This window comes from Benincasa hispida, chromosome 3, assembly GCF_009727055.1.
Source record: "Benincasa hispida cultivar B227 chromosome 3, ASM972705v1, whole genome shotgun sequence".
Taxonomy (NCBI): Eukaryota; Viridiplantae; Streptophyta; class Magnoliopsida; order Cucurbitales; family Cucurbitaceae; genus Benincasa; species Benincasa hispida.
This window is the reverse complement of record NC_052351.1, coordinates 2,473,865-2,485,188: the sequence shown is the minus strand read 5'-3', so window position 1 is coordinate 2,485,188 and position 11,324 is coordinate 2,473,865. Positions and strand designations below refer to the sequence as shown.

The 11,324-nt window shown below is 34.6% G+C and overlaps 1 protein-coding gene across 4 annotated transcripts; it reads left to right on the top strand.

The window, feature by feature from the left end:
* The first annotated feature begins 514 nt into the window (after positions 1 to 514).
* Positions 515 to 9,656, top strand: LOC120073234 (transcription factor TCP2-like). 4 transcript variants are annotated; one of them, XM_039025953.1, is made up of 6 exons: positions 515 to 827; positions 928 to 1,010; positions 1,567 to 1,621; positions 1,847 to 2,006; positions 2,087 to 3,678; positions 9,341 to 9,656. In XM_039025953.1, the coding sequence occupies exon 5, from the start codon at positions 2,275 to 2,277 to the stop codon at positions 3,634 to 3,636; it is 1,362 nt and encodes a 453-aa protein (XP_038881881.1). In that variant the 5' UTR covers positions 515 to 827; positions 928 to 1,010; positions 1,567 to 1,621; positions 1,847 to 2,006; positions 2,087 to 2,274; the 3' UTR covers positions 3,637 to 3,678; positions 9,341 to 9,656. The 4 variants fall into 4 exon arrangements, with proteins under 4 accessions (XP_038881881.1, XP_038881882.1, XP_038881884.1 ...); XM_039025954.1 differs by having other exon boundaries at positions 934 to 1,010; positions 1,847 to 3,678; XM_039025956.1 differs by having other exon boundaries at positions 1,567 to 1,734; positions 1,847 to 3,678.
* Positions 9,657 to 11,324: the final 1,668 nt, after the last annotated feature.

Here is an 11,324-nt window from a genome sequence, read left to right as displayed (position 1 = left end):
GAAGCATTTGGGATAAGGAGTTGGATATTATAATCTTGGATTATTATAGTTAGGTTGTAATTGTTTGTGTTTGGGGTGTAGAATATTCTAATTTAGATTATAATATTATGTATTTGAGTTATGAACTATTTTAGTTCGAGAATAAAATAATAAACATTGTAACAAAAAATAAAAAACAATAAATATAAAATAGTAAAAACTATAGTAAAAAGTAAAGGGGTTTTAAAATAGCATCGACAGTAGATAATTATGGAATACAAAATAGTATTAGTTATTATAAAGGTAGGTGAATCTTCACCCAAACACACCCTTAAAGTTAAGCCAAAACTATACATCAATAGAGGGAGGAGGACTAAGCAAATTACCGTTAAGTTTGAGCTCAATTAATTTCTTTAAAGATAAAGTGAATATTTAATTTAATTTAATGTTAAGCTAAAGTAGATTATCTTTATTTTTGGTTAATATTATTGAATGTTTTTAGGGGAAAGAAAACCAGAAGAAAGGGAGGCATATTTAAAGCAGGGAACGGCGGAGTGTCGGAGCTTTCCCGATAAGCCCGGTGACCCAAAAAATTAAAAAGAAAAAAAAAAGAAAAAAAAGGAAAAGAAAAAATATCTTCACTTATTCACTCTCCTTCTTCCCTTCTCCAGTTCTTCACTTATTTCTCAACTCACTTTCTTTTTCTCTCTCAATTTTCCCGCCGTTCCGCTTCAACTATCTTCTTCCCGAACTGTTGAATCGATCGTTTTCGTTCAGAAGGATTTGAAGTGAAGGCATCGTATATTCTCTATTCTCTAAGAAATTTCGCAGTCTTTGTATCTGTTTGGGTAAGAATGGATTAACGAATCATATAAACTTGGAGTTAATTGATATTAATTTTTTATCTATTAGTATGAAGTCCTAATGTGATTTGAAAATTTGTATTAGTCGCAGTTCGAGGAGGAGAAAATTTTACATGCCAGTGCTTGAGATTGAGCTATTAGCAGGATTTTCTGTATCTTGTAGTCGAGGTATATTTGTGGTTTAGAGAACGATAAACTCAGTAGATGAATGTGAATCTAATCTAGGCTAAGGCTCGGATCTCCGTACGGTTCAATTTCGGTTCTGCGATTGTGTATTCTTTGTTTGATTTTTTCGATAGCTTAGTTGAATTTGTTTTTAGCTCTTGTTTTTCTGTTTAACTGGAATTTTGAGCACGAAGATGAAGATTTCTACTGGTAGTGCTTAGTTTCGGTTCAAGAATTGCAGATCTGTAAAGGTTTTTGAATGTAGCTATAAGCGATTTGAGGAAATTAAACAAAAAAGAAAAAAAAAAATTCAGGTTATGTAAATTCTAGGTTTAGCTCTTTGCCTCTCAGAGATAAACACCTGTCAACCGAATAATTGATGTATGCGTAATGCGTTCTCCGGACCCAACATTGTCTTCCAGCTCGATAAATTTAATAGTTTTCTTGTTTGTGCTTGTGTGGATAATTTGGAAACATGAATTTGTTAGTTTCTTTTCTTTTTTAAAAAAATATTTCTCACGAGTTGTCGTGTTAATGTAAATTTGTCTGCCATTTTTAGGACCAGAGGTGAAGCTTTAAATACTGCGCAAAGGAGGTCTCGTTAGCTCAGATCCGTGAGTTATTTCTCTATTTCCCTACTTTTTCCTTTCAATAATGTTTTTTCAATGAAAAAACGAAAAAAGAAGATGAGATTCAGCCATTTTAGACAGTGAGAAAAGGCTCGAAGGTGGAGTTTCTCTTTAAAATGGATATTTTACACATTTGTAAAAGCTCATCTTCTTTAAAAAACCGCTTTAAAGAAGCGGGGTGTCATTTCTCTTTCTTCTCTGTCATTGTAGGTTTTAAGATGAGGTTTGCAGGCTTGAAGAGGCGAGGCTGAAAGGTCTGAGATAACCAGCGGTCTTTGCCTTTGGAGAGCACACAATTTCTGAAAGTTTTGAAAGTTTTGAAGGAAAGAGCTGCCTGCTCTGCTGACTAAAGATTGTGATATATCAAAGGGTAAAAGAAAACTTTTATTACTGCACAAACAGCACAAATTAAAGTAGTACGCTCTGAATTATCGTCATCAATATGTACAGAATACAACCCCCGCACCTGCTGTACTTCAACATCTGCGCTTCTTATTTCTCTCTCTAGATAACCTACACCCTTCTTTCTCTCTCACCGTAGAGGGGAAGAAAATTAGGGATAGAAAGCATCTGCCAAAGGTCAAACGGGGTCTGCATTTACGGATCTTTATTTTGCGTAATTAAGGAATGAAAGTGTTATGGAGGTGGTGGATAATATTCAAGAACAACCGCGTAAGTTTCCAAGGTTAGCAAATGGCAGAAGTAGCGACTCCAATGAGATAGGATTAAAAGGGGTTGAGCATATTCACCCAGGGGATGAAGAAGACAAAGAATCAAAAAGGGTTGGTGGTATTACCGCGGGAGTTGGCGGTGGAGGTGTTGGAGGAGCTGATGATGATACTAATCGGCTTCGTGGGTGGCACCACTCCCGGATTATTAGGGTTTCTCGAGCTTCCGGCGGGAAGGACAGGCATAGCAAGGTGTGGACTTCAAAGGGATTAAGAGACCGAAGGGTTCGGTTATCGGTAGCGACGGCGATTCAGTTCTACGATCTTCAAGATCGGTTGGGTTTTGAGCAACCAAGCAAGGCTGTCGAGTGGCTGATCAAAGCGGCCGCAGATGCAATAAAGGAGCTGCCTTCGTTGAATGCTTCTTTTACGGAAACTCCAAAACAGCTGAGTGGCGAAAAGATTAGTGTCACTGATCAACCCGGTCCGTTGGACTCAGTCGAGCATAAGCAAAGCCAATTACATGTTTCTTTGTCCAAATCTGCATGCAGTAGTAACTCTGAAACCAGCAAGGGTTCAGGTTTGTCTCTCTCGCGATCTGAGGTTCGCGTAAACCGCCTCAAAGCTCGCGAAAGGGCTAAGGAGAGAGCACAAAAGGAAAAGGAAAAAGAACAAGAATCTTCTCGCATTGTCGATCATAATCTCACTTCCATGACCCGAAACTCATCTTTCACCGAGCTACTTGCTAGCGGTGCTGCATCTGTTTCAGCTCATCGGGACACAGGCGTGGCGGCAGAAAGGCAGTGGCAGTCGTCGAACGTTCCTATGGATTACTTCAGCTCGGGAATTCTTGAGCCGTCCACTTCCAGAACTCACCATTCTTCGGGCTTTTCTGAACAAATGAATCTGGGAACTTCGTTGCCACAAACCATGTCAAGCACTCCATTATTTAGTAGCGTTTCAGCTGGCGACAGTAATGCAGAGCAGCTTCATCAGTTCTCATTTGTTCACGATGGCAATATAGTTCCCGTGGCCACAACTCAACCGACTGGTAGCAGCGACTACAACCTCAACTTCACCATCTCTTCCAACCTTCCGGGTTATTATAGGGGGACCCTTCAGTCCAATTCATCTCTTTTGCCTCATCTCCAGAGGTTTTCTCCTGTTGACGGATCTAATTTACCTTTCCTCTTCGGAGCGGCAACTTCGGCTGCTCCACAACTGGACAATCATAACCATTATCAGTTTTCGCCTGCATTTGACGGCCGTTTGCAACTCTGCTATGGAGCTGGTAACCGGCAGTCGGAACAGAAAGGAAAAGGAAAGGACTGAACTCTTTGTACAGCATATTCCTCTCAGCCTATCTTCTTCCTGGTATGCTTCAAAACTTAACAATGCTGTTAATTTTTCGTATGATTATTTTTTCCTATTCTTTTTCATCTTTGTTTTCAAATGTTTTGATCATTCTCACCAGTTACTAGGGTCAGCCGTTTGTTTTCTCCGTAGACTTGAAAAAACAAGTAGGGCATTGAGCTAAATTTGGTTATGGTTTCGAAAAAAACCGAAAAAAAAACCCTATAATTTTTCGATTGCCGTGAAGTGGGTACGGTTGGCTGTCACCTAGGTTGCTTCTCTTCTCTTTTTGCTTCCCCTAGGCTTTCTATTCGCCGTGCCAAGTGTAACTCAGTTAGTGGAAATAACGCACTTCTACGAAAAAGGAGCTGATTTGGCTATATACTTGAGAACTAAACAGCCTTTAATCGGCAAGGGTGGCCTCGGGCTCAGCTAATCTTAGCGCCTCTTCTCTAATGGTTAGATTGGGTCTTGACTTAGGGAAATAAACGCTTTTTACTTATGTCTTCTTCCGATTTGAATTTAAGAATTACGACAATCTGGCATAATACTCTTGAAGCTCCATACATTCATGGACATAAAAATGACTGCTTTCTACCAGCAACAGCAAATAACAAAAACTTGTAAACTTCTCCTTTTAATTAAGGTTGGAATATCTTGAATTTGTTTGCTGACACTATGAACAACTAAGTACGGGATCTCGCTTTAACATATTTATTTATTTATAGTTAATTACGATTATGACCCTAGGATATAGAGTAGTGTACTATATAAACTTTCTAATCCTTAGAGGCACCATTTTTTGTGTATTAAAAAAAAACATTCTTTCTAATAATATTGTTCTCCCTTTGTTCCGTGAACGTACCTAACACACCATTAGTAAACCACGTATATTTGTGTGTGGATACTTTTTACGTTTTTTTTGTATTATTTAATTGTCACCTTCGTAACAATTATTTTATTCTATATTAGTTGATTGATAATGTGACCTTGCTTTTGAAAGTCAGATTATCATAGTTGATGGGATCTTTCTTCATTAAGTTATTCAATTTTTCAAAACATTCCCATTAAAAAAGACAATAAGGTTATTTTTAGTCAATTAGATTTGTGCCACACCTTTTCTTGATTAGACAGATTACGTATACATGATTCTGCATACATATTTTTTACAATATGTAGAATAGGAGATGGAACCACTTTTGAGTTTGATAGCTAAAGTTTATACTGGTTGAACTTCACTCATTATAGTATGATTATGCATAACGACAATGTAATTTGTTCTGATGTTAGTATGGTTGCTGGTTTAGTATATTAGAAGTTAAATGTTCCGTATGTCTATGCATGCGTTTCTTTTCATTCTCACTCTTTGCTATTTCTAAATGTAAGCTGACAAATTTTCAATGCATTTACCTTTGTAGAGTAAATTTACCTGTTACAGCTTCTTTTAATGGTTTGGTTTTACCAATAATATTTATGCTCTTTTTTTATTTGAGTGTTGCAATGTTTTGGTAAGGTGGGAGTTCCTACCTCAAACCCTTAGGAGATTATCTATATCTTTGATTAATTGAACTATGTCATTCACCAACAAACTTCCTTTCTAGTTCAATCATCTTCTTTTTTCTCCTTTAAACTAAATGAATGATGTCAAGTTCCCTCGTTTGAATATTAGTCTAAATTAGAACTCCAATTAATTAAATGTTCTTTAATTTGATAGCGTTGTTATTGCAACATACATACCAACTAGTTTGGTTTTTCTTTTAGGGCATTGTAGATCATAAAGCCTATTTTTCTTCCCGTTTTTCATTAAAAATAAGACTCCATGCTGCTTGGTTATTATTGTCAAACTTTGGAGTAAATAATATGCGCAGTTGGACAATAAACAGATTTTGACCTATTTATCTAGATATAGCTTAAATACTAAGCTGTCATGCTTATTTTATTTTGAATTTTGAAATTTTGATTTTTATGTTATAGTTCTTAAACTTCACGTAAAATTTTTTTAAAAATCCTTGCCATTAATTTTTTTTATTGACCATTTAGTAGAAATCTCAATTTCTCTTAAAATGCACTATTTGACTTCCTAAAACTGATTCTAAATATTTTATAATTTCACTACGACGGCCCAAATATTTCAACTATTTCATTTTAGTTCTCTAATTAATCCCAACCGGAGAGGTCAGTGCATTATTATCCTCTGCTTATTTGAACTGAAAAAAAAAAAAAGTTTCAGTTTTTACAGATATATCCCTTGAATTTTCTTTAATATATATATACATATCCCTTGGATTCAAAATAATTTCGGAACATTTCTCTATTTTTTGAAAGAAATTAACACAAAATGACTTAATAATGTGATTGAATAATTATTTTCTTATTCCTTTAATGAACCTTTCTTGAGTGCTTGAGTAGGTTCAAGTATGCATCATAGTCAAAGTGAGATTGACTCAATAGTATTGACATGACTTCTGTATCAAAAGGTTGGAAGTTCAATCAACCATGATATAGTTGTTTTATTTCTACTTAAAAAAAAAAGTACACTTATCGTAAGAAAGGCCATTTGGCTGGACTAAAGAATTCAAGTTGTAGAACTACGTTGGTTATTTGCACCGTTTCCTAAATTTAATCTAAGAAAGTTTAAATGGGAGTAAGAGACTGTACCTAGAAACTTAAGCAAGCTCAAGATTGACTGTTAGAGAGAGTGGATACCCAGAGCATACTTTTTGTATTTTTGTTACGTTAAGAGATGATATACTTAACAGATTTGCATGTCAACTAGTGTCGATCACTAATCATGGGTTTCATAATATACAATGATTGAAGTTCTAATTAATTATGAAGGATCATGTTCATCAAAAAGGAAAAAAGTTATGAAGGATAATGGGGGAAAAGAAAACCCCAATCATAGGAGAGAGAAATATTTGTAGTACTCCAATTATGGAATAGGTTAGAATGCCAAACACAGGAGAAAATTAGTCTTCTTGTTTGATAAGGAACGGAGGATTAAAGAAGCATAATATATTTGAACCATAACCCGATTACATAACATTGATGTTAGATTTTCCTTGTCTTTTTCCTATTAAAAATTTCATCCTACCCCTGACTATATGTTTATAGAGGGAAAATGTATTGGTAATATAGATACATTCATTACTTGTCACAAAAGGAATATTAAAAATTGTCTGGTGACGTGTCATATGTTGCATAGAAAAGATATATAGTGTGGTTGTATGAAACATGGTCCATTGTCTGAAACATGACTAAAAAAGAACGAGGTGTTTAATAGTTAAACTCCTGCCAATGTCAAATGGACTGTTTGGAGTGCTGAGTTGGTTATTAAAGTTAGTGGTTATAGTCTATCGGTTATAATAGTTTGTGAGTTACAAATGAGGAGAGAGGATGGTTACAAAATAGTAAACACTGTAGATAATAAGGATTTTCAAATAGTTTTATTGTAACTAAATGTGAGTTATAATAATTAGGAATTTCAACTAGTATAATGGGTGACCCAAACATTAAGTTGGACTAAAATAGTCCACTCCATCCATAATAAATTGGCGCCAAATGCCTCTAAAGCTATTTCAACTCTCTAAGAGAGGAGGAAACTATAAATCATCATGGATTGGCCTAGTGGTAAATAAAGGGCATGACTTTGATAAATGGCTAAGAGTCCATGAGTTTAATCTTTTGTATCTACTTACCTAAGATTTAATATCCTACGAATTTTTTTACAGGTAAATATTGTAGAGTTAAGCGGGATTAGCCTGAATACTCATGGATATAAAAAAAATGTGGGGAAGAAGCTATAGGTGAGTAGGTAATGTGACAGCACAAATCCATGACTTTTGCATGTGGGAATTGTCCTCTGTATGGTTGGAACCACATTAGAAATTTCTCCCAGCTGGTTTCTTCACCAACCTCCATCATTCTCTCCTAATATGCCCCAGCATGGTAAGAATAGGGATTCAGAATGAGTAGTTAATGGAGATATGTACTCCTTATAGATGCATTGTTGTCAGTCAAGCTTGGTTGTGTCCTGTCAAGGATAAAATGTGCTCTAAATTTGAGCACAAATTGTATGGGGAAGACACAGTTAGATGTAAACAAAGTCTTATATTGGTTAGGGAAGAAAATAAGCATAGATATATAAGTTGGATAATCGTCTCTATCAGTATGAGACTTTTTAGATGGTTCCAAAAGTAAAGTTATGAGGTCTATACCTATAGTAGACAATATTATACCATTGTGGGGATAGGTGGAGGTTTCGTTATTTTTATCATATACTATAATAACAATGCTTCTTCGAGGGTTGACTGTGGAGTATGCTAGGAGAGGTAGTTAATGCTTTAATAATAAATGCTTCTTGAAACAAATTCCCTTAAAAGTTGGTTGTGGAATGTTGTTCTTCTTTGTTCTCGAGTTCATGTATATTATATTTGTTAGGGTTTGGAAGTTGGCCTTGCTATGGGATCTGAATAGAGTCATTTTTACCCTATATATGTAGGTTGTTGAGATATCGATAAAGGTGATTCATATTGAATATGTGTTGGATGCTTACCAGTAGTCCAATACGGTTCTGATTCTTATATTCTTAAATTCTTTTAGAACCTTTTGACCATCTATTATCAAACACATACACAACCTTGAACATGTGAAAAGCATAAGCTGATATGGTGGCACTCAAGATTTTTATTAAATCTCAAATGTACTACAATAAAAACCACAACATACGCAAATTAAAGTTCAAAAACAAAAATAATACTGGAAAAACACTAGAGAGCATGAAAATCAGAAGGAAATAATGGTTAGAATTTAGGGATCTAACATCCAACATAGACCCAAAAAGAAAATAGCAGATATCAGACATAAAACTAAAGTACTTTAACACATCAAATGATTAGAGAATAATCACACAAATCATGTAAGTAATACATGTTCTTATACACAACTCGTCACACCCTGTCCTAAATTATCTTAACAAATCTAAGACGAGTTATGACGAAAATAGACTTTAAAACTGTAATAGAATCTATCAATTCTCTCTTAATTTCAATCTCAACATCATTACAAACCTCGCTTACAGAGCACAACAATATCCATTCTTTACCAAAACCTCAATGGCCGACTACATGTGGTTGCAAAAGGTGATAAGCTTGTGCAAACCAAGCTTAGTTCGCAAATATGGACTTATTTGTAGTGATATCTAGTCTATTGAATTTACTCATGATCCCAAGATTATTCTTCTAATTTCTCCTATCCGCAAGTTCTTCAAGAATGGCTGCAGTAAGAATAGTCACAAAGATCCGGACGGCCACTTAGAACAAGTGTTAAGGTGGGATTAAGGGACAGATATACTTTGTTTCGTGCTGCAATTACAGAATTGAGTCCATTGATTTATGTAGTGCTCCATTTCAATAATTTGGAGTGATACGATACTAGTTAAGATAAAGCTCTTTTCCTTGAAGTGGTTACTTATACATCTTGTGGTTGAATCTAGACTACTTGAGGTTGTTATACTAAAATATAGCTGCTAGATCTCTTTTAACTTGTGGAGCTTCCTCGTTTTAGTTTGTGCTTGCATGTTACAAGCTTTCCTATTTCCTATGAAAACAACACTTGTTCGTTTACAGAGAAGAAAAGCAACCAATGAATCAAACCATAACAACAAATAATATTTGAATTGTAGGAATATGAAAGAGCAAGAAGGAAGAGTAGAAGCTGAGGCAGGTACTGTTCAAATCTGTTGGTTCTGTTATTTGGTTGCTGCACAGGAGAGGTTTGAATCAAGTATTTTCTGTCTGGTGAATTCTTTTCCAGATTTTGAATGTAATTTCCCTTATTGTTTCACATTTTGTGTTTAAATCTTTTGCTGGCCTTGTTTTGATAGCTGTTGTGTGCAATCTTTTGAGCACGTGCAGTTTTTCCCTTGATTTGTGAAGCTGTTTTGTATTGGTTTCTTATTGAATAAAAATCTCTTATAAAAAAAAACATTTCCTTCTTTTCTTTTCTTTTCTGGATTAATATTGTGCTTTTCCTGATTGACTACAACAAGATAAATTAGGCGTAGTTGGATTACTATTTCATTTTAAGGTATGTTTTTGAAACTGATCCTTTTTCTTCTTCCTCTTCTTTTTCCGCTAATTTCTTTACTGTAGTTTTCACATTTTTCTAATATAAAAAATATTTTGCCTTATTTGGAAACCATTTCGTTTCAGAATTTTTGTTTTTGAAAATTAAGCTTATTTTCTCTCCATTTTTTATAATAGATTTGCATTTTTTTTTATAAATACAATGGTTGAATTTTTAGCTAAATTCCAAAAAATAAGAACAAAATTTTAACATGTGAATACGTTTAAGCATGCCTTTCTAGATCGCAAAAGTCGATAATAAGAACTGTTATCTAGAATAGAACGGATTTTATGTAGACAAGTGTCCAGTTATAGGACAGACTTTTTGCTTTCTACCTATGAGCTTCGCTTGGACCTTTTTTCAAGGAGAGGCAGGCAATGAGAAGAGGTCATTCTGCTTTTAGTGGCACGTGCGGAAGGCAAAACTTAGTTTTGCTGGCAAGCATGGGAAAGAAATCCCCCCGGATATTGATCCTAATCCATTAGTTCTAGCTCGAAGTTTTTCTTGAGTTGTCTCAAAGTTAGCTGTTTGGCATAAGTAGCTTGGCTTGTTGTCAGCATCTCTTACTGGACTTCTTGCTTGAAGCTTTGTTTCCGTGTCAAGCTTTTTTTTTTTTTTAGAATTAATTTTTTTATTTTTATTTTTTTAAGTTTTCAAAATATAACTTAATTTTTTAAACTATTGATAAAAAGTAGATAGAAAAGAAAAAATTTTGTAAATGAAAGTAGTGTCTATAAACTTAAATTTAAAAAACAAATAACATAAATTCAGATATATGTGGATTATTTGAAATAAATTCGGATATATGTGAATTATTTGAAATAAAATCAGATATATGTGGATTATTTTAAATAAATTTGGGTATATATGGTTTATTTGAAATAAACTAGATCTGCCCAACTTTTGCTTTAGTTTTACACATGCCTTTGTCGAACGTTGTCTTTAGGGGTAGAAATGGTTCGGTTTGGATTGATTTGGGGGTCACAACAAATTGAATTGATTTCTTTTGTATATGAAATCAAATTGCACCATTTGGTTCAAATCGAACAAAATCGAACCACATATATACAGTTCAGTTCGGTTTCAAGCGGTTTCATGTTTTTTCCCCCTCATTTTAAAACTCTTTTTATTTTGTTTTCTTTGCTTTTTATTCATAGATGAAGGAACAAGAAGATTGAAACCGAATTCATGGTAATTCAAAATGAGTAAATTTGGTTCAGAAAATAAATGAGAGAGATAGGAATGAACTTGGATAATAGATCGGAGGAGATAGGAATGAACTTAAATAGTAGATCGGAGAGATGTCCGGTTAAGAAACAAAGATCGTTGTTTTGTGTGGTAATTGAGATGATAAAATGAAAGGGAAGGAAAAATTATAAATCACATACAAATAAAAACAGAGAAAAAAAAAACCTGCGGAGATAGAGAGTGAGGTGGAGAAAAAAACCTGAGCGAAGAGACAAAAAAAAAACTTGCGGTAATCAGTAGCCACTAGGCGTCGAAGAAGGTGAAGCTCGGAAGAGATGGAGGGAGAGAAGATC